This window comes from Salvelinus sp. IW2-2015, linkage group LG4p (assembly GCF_002910315.2).
Source record: "Salvelinus sp. IW2-2015 linkage group LG4p, ASM291031v2, whole genome shotgun sequence".
Lineage (NCBI taxonomy): Eukaryota > Metazoa > Chordata > Actinopteri > Salmoniformes > Salmonidae > Salvelinus > Salvelinus sp. IW2-2015.
The window spans coordinates 12,230,847-12,250,429 of NC_036841.1; the positions used below are offsets into that span (position 1 = coordinate 12,230,847).

The following is a 19,583-nucleotide window of genomic DNA, read 5'->3' on the forward strand; positions in this document are numbered from 1 at the left end:
GAGATATCTATTTTTTATCGGCATTAGTTTTTGTTCTTAGGCTGCATTTACACAGGCAGGGGAATTCTGATCTTTTGCTAATTATTGGCAGATTTGGGCTACCTGTGTAAACACAGCCTATGTGATATGGCTGAGTGATTCTACCTCATCACATTTCCTATTTGGTGATTTTTAACCCATTGAAACAACATGGATAAAAGTCTCACCTATAATAGGCAGATAATCCTGCTATTAGATCAAAGGTACACAGTTTACCGGGTTTAGCCAGGGACTAAGGAGCTCCCTTTAATGAGCTTACATTAAACCTACCCATATCTCACTGTTTAAGATTGGTATTTATCAGGCTTTTCCTCTCTAAGGTTATCCCAGTGTGAATCCAACCATAATAGAATCCTGGATTGTTTTCAAGAAGTCTCAGAATTGGAATAAGGGATTAAACTGGGATGATTTCAGTGAAAGCGGTAGAATTAAATACATCTTCAAGTATTAACTGGTTATCCAGAGATGTCATCTGTCATTGGACGTCCACCAGAACTAGCTGGGAGAAGTGTGTATGTATGAGCTGTGGAGGACATGGCGGCGGAGGGTTGCCCCCTCTGCTGCTACTGCATGTAAGGCTTGTCATGCTCTCAGGAGCAGGGGAACAGGGGAGCAGGGGAGGCCAGGGCACACATCATCTCTCAGCAGCTCCCCTCTGCTCCCCTCTCTGCCCGTTCGTGCGGGGAATGAATGAGTCACACAATTAATGATTCCATAAAAACAACTGCTCTTGAAATGGCCCATCGCTCTCAGCATGGCAGTTGTTGCTGAGCTGAATTCTCCCAGCCAGGCCATCCATCTACTACATGAAGGGCTTCTCAATGACTTGTGTCAGGCCAAAGGCTCCAAAACGTGGTTCATCGGGCCACATTTGAAGAAGACATTTTACCCGTTCCCTATAATGTCTATGAACATTAGTTCATAAGAAAATACAACTTACTTGTAAGCGGTCTTTTGTGCTTTTGATTGGGATGAAACAAGGGGTTTCCCTACCATAGTAACTGTGACTATAGCAGTAACCAGGTAGAGGTTAGTCAGAGCAACATGAGTAGTGGTGATGGGACTGCCAACTGAGCATGCTCTGTGAGCACTGTGGGAAATGTCAACATAGCAGGGAAAGGCTTTGTCAAACAGTGACACTTCTTGGGCAGGGTTATGTAACCCCCCCCACACACACACACACACACGCAAGGCTGTAATTGCTGCCAAAGGTGCTTCAACAACACACACACACACACTTTTCCCCTTTAGCTACATTACAATAGTCATCACTTTCCTAGGCCTTCATGTAACTAGTAATGCTCAACTGTGCTGCTGAATATCAAACCTCAGACAGACAGTCTATCTATAGAAATGACCTACACAATTGAAAATACAGAAAAAGTGTTGCAAAAAAGGGTACAATTTGATAGGATGTCCTTTGCTGCTGCGTAACCAGTCTGCCCTCCCCACCCCCCTTACCCACATCCCCATGCAACGACAATGGCCATCTCTGCCCTAATAATACACTGGCTGATTGGTCGGGCCCAGATTACCCCTGGGATACCAGTTGTCAGAAACTCACAGAGGCTCTTTACCCCAACCCATAGTCTGAAATTCCTAACTGTCCCTGTATTAATAGCTCGCCACAACTGGTAGTGCGCAGGGCCAAACTCAACCCCATTGGCCCGAGAAAACAATGGAGGGAAAGCGTGAAGCAGGAAGCTGCGACTGGTCGGAGGCGATAAGGACAGATTTCAGTCCGGCCCTAACAGAAGAGAGAGGGAGGGAGAAAAAGAGGGAGGAAGGGAGGGAGAGGGAGGGAGACGGCTCGGTTTGGGACTGGCCTAGTTTCTGCCACGTTTTGAGTGCTTTTAGGCGGGTTGTTTTCCTTTCATGGTCTAAACACACATGTTCTGAGAGAATGGTGATGATACATTTACACAGAGAGAAGTTGTGTTTGTCTTGGATGCGTGGCGCCAATGCACCTGATAACGGCAGTAGAGGAATATAATTAACCAAGGTCTGTAGCCAGACTGATAGAATCTGGACCTAAAAATGAAGTGCTTACTGTATAGTGCTGGTAATGCAGAGGTCGACATTGTAAATTAACCCTTTTATTGTCCAATTCCCCTCCCGAGGGAGACTCCAATGTCAGACCAGTCAATGACTCGTGTTACTATCGAATTAGTTCCAATATGGAGTCTTTCAGCAGACTCCCTGTCCAACACTAGTCATTATGTACTGTAGCCCACGCTCCGAATAACACGACACTCCAGAGCCGTGTGGCTGTTGTTTCAGCTGCGTTCACAACTTCATCCTGTCATGGCATCACAGTACAGTGTAACACTGAACAGATGTGGCCATGTGGACGTTTTAAACATTTGTATCACTGCTAATCATGGTTCTAGACATGCAATAGTGAAGCCAAATGGTTGATGATGAATGTAGCAGACGGATTCCTTGTATATATATATATATATATATATATACTGTATATAGCAGATACAGCAGATTAAGGATCTAAGTCAAGCTATATGCACTGGTCCTATATATATATTGTTGGCAAAACAGTACAAAACAGATCTGGGACCAGGCTGTATTCATCCTGCTGACTCTGTATGACTTTACTGATGGAATTTGACCAGGCTACTAATATTACTTTCACAGATGGGAGATGTGAAGCCAGGAAACTGAAAACAATCTGTCCAATAGTGAAAATAGTTATGTTTAATGTTCATAGAAACAAACTACATTGAGTCGTTGCATAGATACTGTCTGCTAAGGGGAACCAATTAGAAGAGACTGTAGTTAGAAATTACAGGGTTGTATTTTATGAGATGGCAAATATTATTAACCAATTCCTATGTTGGCCGCCATCTTGGGAAAGACCAGAAGTGGAACTTTTGACATCTGGGAAAAGAGGAAGTCACTGGACATTAAAGAAATACACATACTGATTGCATTGTGTTTTTTTAATGTTTGATTAGGCCAACACATACCCATAAAATGACATTCTCTCGAGATGCTTGATTGGTAATGAGAGTACATTACCATTAATTAAAGTTGCATATGTTCTGTATGTATTTGTCAACAACCAGTGCTCCTTATAGGAACCAAAAGCCTTAAGTTCGTAAGTCATGTTCTGTATGTATGAATGAGACATTGAAGTGTTTCTGTCTGTTCTCCAGGCACGACAGAGCGGGTGTGTCTGATCCAGGGGACAGTGGAGGCTCTGAATGGAGTCCATAACTTCATCGCTGAGAAGGTGCGGGAGATGCCGCAGAGCAGCCAGAAATCCGAACCGGTCAGCGTAATGCAGCCACAGACCACCGTCAACCCTGACCGCATCAAACAGGTGAAGCCCGTTACCATGATCCCAACCCCGGCTTCTTTTCTCTCAAGACCCTCTAGTGTTGAGACCGAGACTACATTCTCTCCCTGGACTAAATGAGAGTTCAACCTGAGAGTGTGTAGTGAATGTAGAAGGGATTTTCCCATGTGTTTTTTTGTACCTATTTTATCCCAACTGAGGCAATGAAAGTGTCTGTGTGCACGTGAGTGTGTGGTTGTAGGTGTGTGTTGGGTCGGTAGGTATGAATATGACTGAGCAAAAACTGACAATCCTGGACTGAACCCTTATGGAGGAGAATCATTGCGGTAGTTGAGCCAAAATGTTGACCCCTGAGCTAGTTAAACCAAAATGGATGATTATAATCCCAGTCATTAGTTTGTATATAGCCTCACCCCATTGTCTATGTGTTGGCAGCTACCATCTCACAACAAGGGGTGGAAGTCATTATTATTTGTCTTTTTCGAAGAAGGCCCAATCTAATAAATGTTTTCAGTGTGAGTTTGTGGCCAAGCTCTGATTTTGTGATCTGCACGAGGCTCGAGGGAGTGTTCCCAGCTTCCATGTAAACAGACAGAAAGAGACATCCTCCGGCTGTGATATAATCCACCCAGACAGGATATGGCGTCTGCGGTGTGGGGTTTCTTGCTCTTCCAGATAGGCCCCCTTAAACCCACACATGTGACATTAACAATGGATGGCTAGCCTCACTWCCCTCAACCTATCACCAGCTATCACACAGACCAGGCTCTGGAAGGAAGCTCCCCCAGCACCGCAAAGGAAGTGTGGCTCATACGTGTCATCCAGCTAAAACACATAGATGAGGTGTTAGAAGTGAAAAAGGCCATCCTCCAAAATCTACATTGTCCCACATCAGGGCTGAGACTTTCAGCTCATTTGTGCTGCGGTATTCTAGCCAGATGATGTGCGCCTTCCATCACCCTATCTCCCCTTCCACTTCCTTTAAAATCAACCATGGCAGCACTATCGAATGAAAATGACAAGACGAATTGTCACTGCATTTTGTCATGTATAACTCTATTTTTTGGCCTTTCAGAGTCCACCAGTCCATACCAACACAGACCAGGCTCAGTTAGCCAAGCCATTGATTCCCCCTCCCAATCTCTTTAAGTGATTATCACTTATGGTCACTTGATGATTACACTCCATTGATTGTTCGGGGAGGACCTGCATTGTTTTCATCTGCAACATTGACCCCAACATTCTATTTATCGTCCCGTTAATTCAATTACCTCTTAGGACAAAGAGCACATGTTGGGTATTCATAATTCAGAACTTGAGTTATTTTCTGGTATCTGTGCTGTGGTAATCCCTCACGGCATTGTCCCTTTTGTATTTACTGAGCTGACTCAGTGATGGCAGGCCATAACCTAAATTCGTGGAACACAACACGAGGGTCTGCCGATGGCGGCTCCTGCTCCTTCTCCTGCCGCGAGGCCATGTTTATAATTATAGGAGTTATCAGACAAGTTACACAGCTCTGCTAGGCAAAGAATACTCCACTGGGAAAAAGTTACTGCAGGGTGAACACTTTACGGTTCTGATATAGTCAGGAATTTATGCATAATATACACTTACACACACATTATACAGGCACGCACATGCACTCACACACGTATCCTAGGAACACACACATACAGTATACAGTTGAAGTCGGAAGTTTACATACACTTATGTTGGAGTCATTAAAACTCGTTTTGCAATCACTCCACAAATTTCTTCTTAACAAACTATAGTTTTGGCAAGTCGGTTAGGACATCTACTTTGTGCATGACACAAGTAATTTTTCCAACAATTGTTTACAGACAGATCATTTCACTTATAATTCACTATATCACAATTCCAGTGGGTCAGAAGTTTACATACACTAAGTTGACTGTGCCTTTTAAACAGCTTGGAAAATTCCAGAAAATGATGTCATGGCTTTAGAAGCTTCTGATAGGCTAATTGACATCATTTGAGTCAATTGGAGGTGTACATGTGGATGTATTTCAAGGCCTACCTTCAAACTCAGTGCCTTTTTGCTTGACATCATGGGAAAATCAAAAGAAATCAGCCAAGACCTCAGAAAACAAATGTAGCCCTCCACAAGTCTGGTTCATCCTTGGGAGCAATTTCCAAATGCCTGAAAGTACCACGTTCATCTGTATAAACAATAGTACACAAGTATAAACACCATGGGACCACGCAGCTGTCATACCGCTCAGGAAGGAGACACGTTCTGTCTCCTAGAGATGAATGTACTTTGGTGCGAAAAGTGCAAATCAATCCCAGAACAACAGTAAAGGACCTTGTGAAGATTCTGGAGGAAACAGGTACAAAAGTATCTATATCCACAGTAAAACAAGTCCTATATCGACATAACCTGAAAGGCTGCTCAGCAAGGAAGAAGCCACTGCTCCAAAACCGCCTTTAAAAAGCCAGACTACAGTTTGCAACTGCACATGGGGACAAAGATCGTACTTTTTGGAGAAATGTCCTCTGGTCTGTCTGGAGGAATGGGCCAAAATTCACCCAATTTATTGTGGGAAGCTTGTGGAAGGCTACCTGAAACATTTGACCCATGTTAAACAATTCAAAGGCAATGCTGCCAAATACTAATTGAGTGTATGTAAACTTCTGACCCACTGGGAATGTGATGAAAGAACAAAAAGCTGAAATAAATCATTCTCTCTACTATTATTCTGATATTTCACATTCTTAAAATAAAGTGGTGATCCTAACTGACCTAAAAGAGGGAATATTTAGTAGGATTAAATGTCAGGAATTGTGAAAAGCTGAGTTTAAATGTATTTGGCTAAGGTGTATGTAAAATTTCTGACTTCAACTGTATATCGAAACTAATGCACTCTTATACACAAACCAGTACTTAAAGGAAAGATTCACTCATTTTTGAATGGTATGTGGTTTTTGTGCATCTCGATGCAAAACTTGACATACCGGCTGTATTTCTGCCTGCTTGAATGGCAATAAGCTCAGATGCACGTGAAATGACCCCGGGAATTGATAGAACATTCAAAATGGGTGATTCTTTCCTTTAAGCTTTTGAGCGAACGATGGATTGATGGCAGAGCTGGAAAAAGGAACAGCTCCTACGGCATCAGATAAAGGGCAGTTATTTTAGACAGAAATAATCCCTGTGCCTCTCTCTTACTATTAATAATAATGAGTTTGAGAGTGTTGTATGGCATGATTCTGTGTTTGAGATACACAGAGACAGACAGTGTAGCCTGTTGGTTGCTGGGCTATTAGTAACGTAAGCTATTCTCCAAACTCCAATGGTCCATACACTACTCTCCGTAGACTCTGCAGAGCATGGTCGACATTGCTCAGACAACGGTTGTAACCAAAACAACAAGTGAGAAGGGAGGTCTTCTGATGAATGGACATCCATACTCCGTACTCAACTCAAAGGCACAACGCATGCGCTTTCAGGGCCTATTTTGGTTGTGTGTGCGCGTGGTTATTTTTTTAACCTGGTTGTTGTCACGAGCACGGCTGTCGTGGCATGTGTCTTATTATTGSTTGCCCCAGGGAGCAGAGTGAGTGAGAGATGTAAGATAAGATGTGAAGTCATGTTAAGCAACAGCTGCCAGCCTGGCTCTCTGTAAGCTACAGCCGCTAATCTCCACTAGCCAAATGGAGACGGGACAAGCAGGAGCACAGGCAGCAAACACCTAACTCAATCAAATCCAAAGCTTTCACTCAGGACAGACAGACAGACAGGCACAAAAAACATCCACACCCACTGACACTGAATCTCACTTAACATGGAGCAATGTTCAGTACTCAAACTGATTCCTAGGCTAATACATGACTAATTTAGCTGAAATGCTAAATAGCATTGTTGTGCTAGCTAACTTTGATCTGATCTGGCATTTCAAGGCAACAACTGCCCACTATGGCGAGACTGTGACGTCTACAATAACAGAATGACAGTGAGTTGTGTCAACTTTGAGCTGCGCCCCACTGCCTTTGGTCTCAAATGTTTTCAGAATCCTCCCTCCAGATTTCCTCTGGCCAACCGCAGTTTCCTGTGACCTTTCACCCCATGCAGGAACACCTGCTTCCTACTTCCTGTTATTGCCCTGGCCACACAGGAAGAAGCCCAAAAATGTATAGGAATTCGGGAGTCAGGTTAACTTCGAGTTAGATGTGAGTGAGTAGAAAAGTGGAACTGTGGAATATGGAATTTCTCTCAAATGTGTGTTGTTCCGCCCTACGACACCAAAATGCATTGCAGTTGTGGCTAGCTCACCATGTGTAATTGCCTGTAGAGGGCTATTTGTTGTGGTACAGAAATGCTTTCATAGTTGAGTGAATCTGCACAGTATAAACAATTACTTCCCATACAACATGAACCCTCCCTCACCGCATGACCCAAACAATTCCTGAATAATGTAAAATATTCTCTGGTTTCTGTGATGATCACACCTTCTTGGACACACCTACTCATTCAAGGGTTTTCCTTTATTTTTACTATTTTCTACATTGTAGAATAATAGTGAAGACATCAAAACTGTGAAATAACACATATGGAATCATGTAGTAACCAAAAAGTGTTAAACAAATCAAAATATATTTTATATTTAATATTCTTCAGAGCAGCCACCCTTTACCTTGATGACAGCTTTGCAAACTCTTGGCATTCTCTCAACCAGCTTCATGAGGAATGCTTTTCCAAAAATCTTGAAGGAGTTCCCACATATGCTGAGCACTTGTTGGCTGCTTTTTCTTTACTCTGCAGTTGARGTTAAGATGTGTTTGTTACTTGAACTCTGTGAAGCATTTATTTGGGCTGCAATCTGAGGTGCAGTTAACTCTAATGAACTTGTCCTCTGCAGCAGAGGTAACGCTGGGTCTTCCTTTCCTGTGGCAATCCTCATGAGAGCCAGTTTCATCATTGTGCTTGATGGTTTTTGCAACTGCACTTGAAGAAACTTTATAAGTTCTTGACATTTTCCACATTGACTGACCTTTATGTCAGTAATGATGGACTGTCGTTTCTCATTGCTTATTTGAGCTGTTCTTGCCATAATATGGACTTGGTATTTTACCAAATAGGGCTATCTTCTGTATACCACCCCTACCTTGTCCCAACTCAACTGATTGGCTCACCTGTTAATTGAAATGCATTTCAGGTGAATACCTCATGAAGCTGGTTGAGAGAATGCCAATAGTGTGCAAAGCTGTCATCAAGGCAAAGGGTGGCTACTTTGAAGAATCTCAAATATAAAATATATTTCAATTTGTTTAACACTTTTTGGTTACTACATGATTCCATATGTGTTATTTCATAGTTTTGATGTCTTCACTATTATTCTATAATGTAGAAAATTGTAAAAATAAACAAAAACCCTTGAAGGAGTAACTTTTGACTGGTACTGTAACTGAGGTTGGGTGGTCAATTACAAGGAATTGTGTTTTAGGGATTTCGTTTTTTAGGTATTGAAAGTTAGATCTTACTCTTCTGGGTCAGAAACAGTAATGTTTATATTCTTAACGGTTCAGAAAATTAACATGTAAGCGACCATGAAGATGCTACACAGTAAACTATCTTTCTTTGGTCTAATCTCTTAAAAGCTTTTGTAAGCCATAAACCTCAACTCTTAAAATGCTCCCTCGCTCTGTGGTGACGCAGAGGTTCTCTTTCATTGTAATGACATACTGTAAGTGATTGCTTTAAGTGGCTGCGCCATTTCAGCCCACCCTTCCCTCCGCAACACCACCAAGCCCAGTCTATTTAATTAACCAGCATCCTGTATCTAATAACTGTTCTCATTGGAACAGCACACAGCGCCGGCTAATCCATACAGCCGGGCCTAGCGCAAGCAGATTGGGCCGTTCATCTCCTAAATTAAAAGCTACATCAGGGAAATCGCTGTAACGTATGAAAAAAGAAAACAGAGCTATGCAACCTCTCCAACAACCCCCCCCCCCCCCCCCCCCTCCCTCTCCAGCCTTGTCTCAGGAGGACCGATGGCCAGCAGAAAATATTTTAATGCTGTTTTTAACCTTCAGATTCATCAGCTGGCTCAGGAAAAGGTCACTTCCTCCGCCAAGTATGGATCCCATTCGTAGGAAAGCCGGTGGAGAGAGGCACTACAATATATTTGTTGTTTGACAAGGATGTGCACCCGTTAATGTTGGGTTAAATCTCTTAGGAAGGAAGGACGCATTTGCCACGGTGTGTATGGATGTGTGTGTGAGCGTGCTTCCATGCGTGTGTGTAGTTGGGAGGGAGAGGTCCTTTGAAGGAGAGTGTTTTATGTTTATGAATTACAAGTTTATCCATCTGCTGCTTTACAGTATGTGTGGAGAGGAATATTGGATCAGGCTTTTGTGGAAGCGAAACTAACATCTGGTGTTAAGTTAGTATTTGTATGTGTGTATGTGATATGTCTAGCATTTTAAATGTATAGCCTAAACGTATACTTAAAAACTGGAAATTAACCAATCCTCAATCGTTAACACAATGGAAAGGTCAAATGCTTTATTTATTATCTAAATGTTGAAAGTACGTGGGCGTGGAGAGAAACAAAATGGTGCAGTTTGAGGCCATGTGGCGGAGAGTGATGCGGGTGCTGGGGATGGGGGTGTGAGCAGGTGGGTCTGGGCAGGTGTGATGTCATTGATGTTTGTATGTGTATATTTTCTATTGTAATTTTTTWWAATTAATAAATGTGTAGCCACAATTTAATYTACTATATCTGTCTGCAAGGCTTGGACTGGGAATGGGACCAAGATGGAGGATGGAGGTCAGCAGTTGCCATGGATACTAGAACAATTCATTACTAATCCCCTTTTATTAAATATGCGTGAGAAAAGAGCAACTTTCCTTCCCAGTGGCACACCAGGGTTCTGAGTTATTGTAATCCACTGTGAGAAGAGATGTCTGTACTAACAATCCGATAAGATTGTGGTCGCCAACATTTCTGAGCGTGTCATCCATCGCCTCCTCTGGTTGGCTAGTGTTTGACATGGGCTTCCCAGCCCAGCCTCAAAACACACTGCCATTCCCTAGTGACTTAAAATTCTCTATCAGCTGTGCCGCAGCTCAGGATTCTTCTGTTAATGAAAGCCTTGAGGGGGCTAAGTGGACAGTGGTGTTGTATTACTTAAGGCTGAATGGTACTTCCAAGGCTAAAAGCCTGAACACAGCATCAGCCCTGTTTCCGTTGGAGCTGGAAGGAGAAGGTCTTCCTCTCAGTCCTCTCTCTCTCTCTCTTCACCGCTCCATGTTGTCACAGCGTGTTAGGGTCTGTGAGTGAACATGTCCTGGTGGAGCAGCCCATCGGCCCGGCTTAGCAGCACACTGAGGATCCTCGGTTGGACGGACGTGGCCCCACCTCAGCCCCACAAGGACAGGCTATTTTTGGCCTCATCAGCACTTGTTAGATGGCAGGCCTCATGAGGTCACTTAATGCATGATCGAGGGCCCAGGTTTGGGGTTAGAGCCAGCCACGAATCTGAGCAAAGTTGGTGTGCAACACACGTGCATATGTTCATGTACTGTACATTATAGTATATGTGAATATACTGACCCAAATAATGTAATTAAGATCCTATTTCAGATCACAATCCATATCAAATTCACTGCTTTCTTAATAAAGTTAAAGTGGAACTTTTAGCAACATGAAATCTTATTCAAATCTGTTCATATACACCCCCATGAAGAATATATATATTTTGGACATTTTCTGACACGCGAGCACTTAGATATGGTCATTTCAGCGGTTTCATAAATTCATAGAATGTCTGGGAATGACGTCTAGTATGGCGTTTGTGAAATTTCTATAGCAATATAGAGTGGGAGAGCGGTCGTGCGTTTGGACAATTAATAGACACTGCAGTAAATATAAACCCCCCCAAAAAACTCTGTCTTGTTCAGGACCGAAGTCTACGCAGACCAGTGCGCCACAGCCAATCATAGCTACAGTATGCCTATATGCAAATAAGCCATTTGCCACACTGCCTGCCTTTTTGAACTGAATTATGTGTTTACAGGCAGTAGCAACAGCGCGACATTAGATCCCATTAACACATTCACCAAAATACACAAAATAAACCTGATAATAAACCTTTATAACATGTAGCATTTCACTATCCCTCGGTTGATGAGAAACCTTCACTGGTCGTGGTGGCTCTACTACCATTGCTTCTTCCCCGCCACTCGTTCCTTCCAATTTTCTCACTGCCTCCAGATAGGAGTCACGCTGGACATTCCTTACTCTTACCCACCTCATTCTCCTTCACCCTAACAGGGCACTCCAAGAATTCAGGTGCATGTTCACCTCCACAGTTGCAGCATTTCCTTTCATCTGGCATACGATATTCTTCCCTTCTGCACACAATTGACACATGACCAAATATTTTACATTCATGACACTGAAGAGGCTTGTGCACAAAAGCTCTTACAGGGTATCGCATGAATCCTAACTTTATATGAGAAGGGAGAAACTCTTCATCAAAGAAGCATGGAGGAAGTACATGTTTTTCTCCGTCCACCATATAGGTCAGTCGATGTGCATCAACCACTCCATCCATGTCTTCAGTTATATCCTCTGCCTTTATTTCTTGCGCCACCCCAGAAATAACGCCCTTGATAGGCTCCCTGCTACGACATTCCACTCCGATATCTTTTTGAGTCTTAAAACATGCTTCTTCTGCACCGCAGACACAAAACAAACTAAATAAGACCACTTCTTGTGACTTTCACCGACTCCACACTTTCCTCCAACATATTACAGATTTTCCTGGAGACATTAAACGGATTTCCCAAGTAGCATTGATCCAAAACCCTGACTCCGACCAAAAACGAGTCTAGTGGTTTCCTATTTTCCAACATAGCTTTACTTGTCTTGTCTGCCTTTTTCTTTGCCGCTGTAACCCACTCATTCTCACTTTCTGTACTATTAGRTTCACTCGACTCACTAGCAGTTTCAAACAAAACCTCAGTTTCCGCCATCTTCCGTCCTACCCAGTTCTCAAACCCGGCAAAACCCTTGATGCCAAATAGATTTGATTGACAACTAAGAGATAAGCTAACTGTGGATAACAGTCGTTCAAGTTCAGCATAGCTAGCTAGCTAGCTAGCTAGTAAAGCGATTCACATTTCTTTGGTAGCCAACCAAATGACACCTGAATCTTTAGCTGTAGCCACCGACAATAATATGAAGGGGAAAAGTCAGTCACTCACCCACTCCTCCCAGCAGCTAGCTGGCAAACGTTAGGCTCCGTGTTTTTAGCTCGCTAAAATAGCTAGCAAAATAAATAGATACGCTAGCCCAGGGGCGCACTGGCCATATTGAAAAACAACGAATTCGCGGGCCAATGTTTTATTAGAGAAAATATGGCCCTTTATAATGTCCACATGTATATAGCATTTTAACATATTAAAACAAAAGAGATAAATAATATTTGTCCAGCCTTTGCTGCTATGCTTGCAGATCTGCATAATATGCTGCGACKCTAATCAAAAGTATTTAWTAGCCATAGGTCGTTGTAACATTTAAACAACATGTTTAAACATGTAACATGTAAACATATTTTTTTAAATGCACTGCACGGATCACCGGTGCAGTTGAATGCAGCATTGCTGTATGGTGCACTCAAAATGCAATGTAGTTGAGTAGCCAGCCTAGGCTACTGCTCAAATGTTGCTGTAATAGGCTTACATGTTTCTCCTTTGCATGGTGTTTTGATGCAGGTTTTGTTTTTTGGTTATTCATTGTCAAGCTTTAAAAAACGATGCCAGACTGCAACATTTTAGTAGCCTAGCTAGGACTGTGGCATGTGTCTGCACATTTTCCCTCTGCTGCGCGCTGTAAACAGGACACACGAAACCAGCGTAATTGAAGTTGAATTCACCGATGCGAGCGCACTAGGCTGTAAATACTTCATGACTCAACTGTTGACTCATTTATAATTGCTTGTGTATCATATTTGGCCCGAGGGCCTTGACACATGTGCGCTAGCCTATTAGCCATGTTACAACTGACTTGGGATCATTGCCTTTGCTAGTTTGATTGTATTGACATTCCCAGACTCAGTTATAGTCGTCTGTATTTGTTCAAAATATTGACTAGTTGAAACTAAAACACTGCATCCCGAATGGGTGGAGGCAGCAAACAATGTGTCAGGCCAGCTGTGATTTACAACCTGATAGCAATATTTTTTGGACTACCAAGAAATGTATTGGTGAATTACAGTGCCTTTGGAAAGTATTCAGACCCCTTGACTTTTTCCACATTTTGTTAGGTTACAGCCTAATTCTAAAATTGATTAAATCATTTTTTCCCCCTCATCAATCTACACACAATACCCCATAGGTACAAAGCAAAAACAGGTTTTAGGACATTTTTGCTAATTTATTATAAATAAAAAACAGAAATATGACATTACATAAGTATTCAGACCCTTTACTCAGTACTTTGTTGAAGCACCTTTGGCAGAAATTACAGTCTCGAGTCTTCTTGGGTATGATGCTACAAGCTTGGCAAACCTGTATTCGGGGAGTTTCTCCCATTCTTCTCTGCAGATCTTCTGAAGCTCTGTCTGGTTGGATGGGGAACATTGCTGCACAGCTATTTTTAGGTCTCTCCAAATATGTTTGATCAGGTTCAAGTCCGGGCTCTGGCTGGGCCAATCAAGGACATTCAGAGACTTGTCCAGGAGCCACTCCTGCGTTGTCTTGACTGTGTGCTTAGGGTTGTTGTCCTGTTCGAAGGTGAACCTTTGCTCTAGTCTGACGTCCTGAGCGCTTTGGAGCAGGTTTTCAACAAGGATCTCTGTACTTTGCTCCATTCATATTTGCCTCGATCCTGACTAGTCTCCCAGTCCCTGCCGCTGAAAAACATCCCCACAGCATGATGAGACACCACCATGCTTTACCGTAGGGATGGTGCCAGGTTTCCTCCAGACGTGAAGCTGAGCATTCAAGCCAAATTCTCTGGTTTCATCAGACGAGAGAATCTTGTTTTTCATGGTCTGAGGGTCTTTACGTGCCTTTTGGCAAAATCCACGAGGGCTGTCTTTTGCCTTTTACTTAGCAGTGGCTTCCATCTGGCCACTCTACCATAAAGGCCTGATTGGTGGAGTGCTGCAGAGATGGTTGTCCTTCTGGAAGGTTCTCCCATCTCCACAGAGGAACTCCAGAGCTCTTGATTCTTTGTTACCTCTCTGACCAAGGCCCTTCTCCCCCGATTGTTCAGCTTGGCCAGGCGGTCAGCTCTAGGAAGAGTTTTGGTGGTTCCAAACTTCTTCCATTTAAGAATGATGGAGGTCACTGTATTCTTGGGGACCTTCAATGCTGCAGACATTTTTGGGAGCTCTACGGACAATTCCTTTGACCTCATGYCTTGGTTTTTGCTCTGACATGCACTGTCAACTGTGGGACCTTATATAGACAGGTGTGTGCCTTTCCAAATAATGTCCAATCAATTGAATTTACCACAGGTGGACTCCATCTCAAGGATGATCAATGGAAACAGGATGTATCTGAGCTCAATTTCGAGTATCATTGCAAAGGGTCTGAATACTTATGTAAATAATGTATTTCTGTTTTTTKTTCTTAGTATATTTGCAAAATTTTCTAAAAACCTGGTTACTCTTTGTCATTATGGKATATTCTGTGTAGATTGCTGAGGTTTCTATATATTTAATCCATTTTAGAATAACGCTGTAACGTAACAAAATGTGGATAATGTCAAGGGGTCTGAATACTGTCTGAAGGCACTAAATCAAGCATTGAACTGCATCCATCTATTCTCTCAACCTCTTATGAAGTTGGTTTTGTGGCATAAACTGGGAATTTGATCTTTTTGACTAAAATTATGATTGTCTGTTTGTTTCATATCTGCAAAGTAGTTTAAACGCTGTCTGTTCCACTTTAAGTCCTCCCCTCAAATACTGTATCTCTCTGTTTAGATATCAGTTCCACCCTATTGTGTTTGTCTATGTCATCAGAAAGAAAGAAAAGTCACACACTCCCTTCATATCACTAGCATGTCTAAATTCGGCTTTCTTAGTGTGATAAGCAGTGAAATGGAGGGAGAATAAACGGATTAACATTACTGACACAGGGAGGGGTTGAGATGACCACCAGGGATAATCCTTACGGCCACACAAAAAAAAAAACATCAGMCTAGCGGCCCAGAGTTCGTGCCACAGCGCTCGTTCCAGGAACGCATTCTTTTTTAATTTCATCATTTGATTTGGATTGTGCGTGAGCGGTGGGCGGACGAAGGTCCATCACTCGGGACCGTTCTTGTCAACCTTTGGAGCGGAGCGGCTGGTCGGCTGCAGTGTGATGCTTCTGTGTTATTTTTAACCAGGATTTTTTTCCAGCCGCGGCGAGAGAGCCACACACTGAAAGGCAGACGAGGCAGAGAGGAGCGGCTAAGCCCGGGGATCAGGAGACAGGCGATTAACCTAAAGTCTGGTGCTTATAACTTCAAAGTACAAATAGCCCCCTGCTCACGGATCAGGTCCCGTCTAAAGGATGGACAGAGGGAGCAGGGGGAAACAGTTGCTCCGTGTCCCCACACGTACGCAACTGGGGGGCTGGGGAGGGCAGAGGAGGGTGGGGTGTGGTTCTGGCATCCACAGACAATAACACCCTTTGGGCTCCTTGCTGAAACAGTACTATGGGGGGTTTAGGTTGAGCCTTAGCCCTTGACATAGAGAAGACATGAGCTGAGCCTTTCAGTATCCCTGAGCATGGCGAGAGAAACCAGGAGAGGGGGTGATGAACAGTGAGGGTGTAGTACTGCTACAGCAATACATTCTGTCAAGCTATGGACGTGATGGAAACCTGGAACCGAAAAAGAAGTGGTTTCTATATCGGGGACGGCGGCAGCCTAGCAAATTACGCTGTTTTATCTCTTTGATGGCTGCAGGCCTTGTTAACTTCTGTGGTTTGTTTGTTTTTTTGTTTTCATGTTTGTTATCTCCGAAAGCTGGTTCAAACATATTTCCATGGCTCAGCACCCTCCATGGCTATTATGGTCTCCATCCCTGGTCCCCATCAGCGCAGCCCCAGCCTTCTTCCTCACCCCTATTCCCGTCCCACACCCCAACCCACAGTACATAATGAACGACTAGCCACGGCTGATGAAACAGCAGCAGGTCTCTCTCATCTTCGCTTTCTCTCTCGCCTCTCCCCCTACCCTCTCCCAATCCTCCTTCACCAACCCCCCCCCCCCATCTCTTTCACCCTGTCTTTGAAGGAAGAGAGGTAGGAGGCTTTCATTCTCAGGGTTTCTTGCCTGCCATTAAGACACATTTCAGCTAAAATTAGCTTGCGTATCCGCGACGTTGCTCATATTCTTACCGCCACTCTAAAGAGCCTACATTTTAAATCAGCAAGTTTGCTCCAACGCACAGGCCAAATGTTCTCCCCTTCATAAAAAAAAAACACCCCAAAAAAAACTATTGTCAGCTATAACTCTTGGGATGAGCGACGATTATTTCAGATTAAAATGGCCCAAACATAACATACGCGAGGGAAACTCCAACTATGCAACCCAAAGAACAAAAAAATGAATTCCTTTAAAACGTGCATTGTTGGGTAAAGGACTTATGAGAGAAAGCAAGAATTACATTTTGAACATCTATTAAATATTAAAGACGCTGAAATGTAGTCCTAGAGGACCTCCATCATTAGCAGTAAATGGTTTTATACATCGCACTATTCAGCTATTATCCGTTGCCTTCTATCTTTTAGGGAGGCAAGTCCCATCTGAATCATAACACATCCAATCCAACAACATGCAAAAGCTTGGGCGTGTGCGTTGCGTGTGCTGTGTGTGTTGTGTATATGTTGCAATGCAGAAGCATGAAAATGGATTCTTAAGGAGAATCTTCACCTCTTTCTCCCCCACCTCAAGTGTTTTCTGATCCTCAAAACCCATCTCTAATTGCGTGCTTGAATGAAAAAAGGAGCGAATATTTTTTGCCTCAACATTGAACCACACACTTTTGTATGAAAATTAGGGGGAATGTGGTGAAAAATTGGATTGCAGGAGAACTGGCAGAGAAATTGCACTGAGCCAGACCAATTAGCATGGCACTTATCCATACGGGACTAAACCAAACACAATCCCTCAATCTCCAACTGCATGCATTATTTCTTCACACTGTCACAAATAAATATGTGAATAAAATATATTTACTAGAAATACTCCAAAAAATAAATATTTTATATTTAATCGTTTAAGTCAATCCTGCATCTCTCTCTGTCCCTGCCTTCTGTTAATTTCCCATTTTCTATGTAAATCTCACGCAGTATACCACAGCCAGCAAAAGCTCACAGAATCAAAGGTTCTACAGCAGCCGCCTCTGTAAAGAAAATTTATGTCTTTAGAAGGACTGGAGCAAAACATGAAAGTGTAAAGCATCAAATCCAGCCACCCAGTGCGAGAAAACATTGGAGCCACATCTAATTACAGCCCCACTTCCCCCTGTACACAGACACTCTCATCTCCTCTCTCTCTCTCTCTCTCTCTCTCTCTCGTCTCTCTCTTTCTCTCTCTCTCTCTCTCTCTCTCTTCCTCTCTTCTCTCTCTCTCTCTCTCTCGCTCTCTCTCTCTCTCTCCTCTCTTCTTCTCTCTCTCTCTCCTCTTCTGTTCCTTCCTTTCTTTGCCTTGTCCTCCGACCAACACTCACTTGCTTTTCTTCTTTTACCATTCAAGATGGATTTTCAAATATTCAAAGAAGAGTTTTGTAACTGTTTCCACATCGCACGATATAGGTAGGTAACCATTAGCATCCCTGTGAGACTCCTCTCATTTATCATCCTTGCGTAGTAGGTTCATTCGTAACATTGTGTGACTGGCCTTGGTGCAAAACTACCCTTGTTCAAAATACCACTACAGTACATTTAATGCGTCATAAATCGTTTGTGGCACTTATCAAGTACATACTTATTAAGAAAGAAAAAAAATCTGCCTCCTCACTCTCCCTAGCTGGCACCTTTTCTCTAATGTTGAATGACAAAGGACAGTGAAGGCGTGCATATGTTTTAATATGGGTGTTTATGTGAGTGTGTATACTGTGTACACAGTACGTGTATACACATAGTTGTATCGAGAATTATTTAGGGTGTATATGTGTGTGTGCACGCTTGTGTGAATTTGGGTGGAGGTGGGGGGGATGGGTCTAGTTGCTACGCGTCGCTTCGACTCCTTTTCAGTACCCCTTGAATGCTGGAGCTGTTTCCATGGTAACACTGACCCCTGGGAGTAGATGCTTTTCACAAGGAGCCTCTTTATAATAGATTCACAGCTCGGAAACAAAGGGGAAAAAATACACTCTTTCTCTCTCCCTTTTTTTTTGTCCAGAAACGACTCTCTCTGTCAATGTTACAATGTTTGTCGAAGGAGTAAAAACAGCTCACTCTTATTTCTCCCCTATGCTACAGCATTGAAAAAAGATCTTGAGTATATAACAATTTTTATACTTCTATTTTCTTTTGCTAGCCCCCTCTATTTCAAGCTCGATTCACTCTCTTTTTCTCTGTCTGTCAGTTATTTCTAATATACTCCCTATTCGCACTCTTTGTTTGTTATCTTACCTCCTTCTCTATTGTTCTGGGTTGTTTCAAGTTATTATCTTGGTTACCTCTTTTCTTCCGTTCCCTCGCCCAGTCCCTTCCTCTATTCAATTGATATCACACTTCTGTCATGTAGAGATACAATGTTAAGGCAGTGTGAAATCAGTAACCATCTCTATGTCCTCTCTCTGCTCCTCTCCCCAGGCCAAGCTGATAGTACCAAACAGCACAGCAGGTCTGATCATTGGTAAAGGTGGAGCCACAGTCAAGGCCGTCATGGAGCAGTCAGGCGCCTGGGTGCAGCTCTCCCAAAAACCAGAGGGCATCAACCTGCAGGAGCGAGTGGTCACCATTAGCGGAGAGCCCGAGCAGAACCGTAAAGCCGTGGAGATCATCGTTCAGAAGATCCAGGAGGACCCCCAGAGCAGCAGCTGCCTCAACATCAGCTACTCCAATATCTCCGGCCCTGTGGCCAACTCCAACCCCACCGGCTCTCCCTACGCCAACTCAGCCGAGGTGAACCCCGCTGCTGCTGCTGCCGCCGCTGCCACAGCCTCCAGCCTCCTGGGTCAGGCCACCATGCAGAGTATGGGCGGCTTCCCCACCACCATGGGTCCCAGCTTCTCAGGCAACGACCTC

General features: G+C 43.3%; 1 protein-coding gene across 1 annotated transcript in view; it reads left to right on the plus strand.

The window, feature by feature from the left end:
• LOC139023512 (RNA-binding protein Nova-1-like) overlaps positions 1 to 19,583 on the plus strand; it is a gene marked incomplete at its 3' end in the record, with an annotated part of 54,191 nt that extends 34,608 nt beyond the window's left edge. Inside the window, exons 3-4 of the mRNA XM_070436805.1 lie at positions 3,210 to 3,376; positions 19,149 to 19,583. Of these exons, the coding sequence (XP_070292906.1) occupies positions 3,210 to 3,376; positions 19,149 to 19,583 (602 nt within the window). The remainder of the gene's footprint in view (positions 1 to 3,209; positions 3,377 to 19,148) is intronic.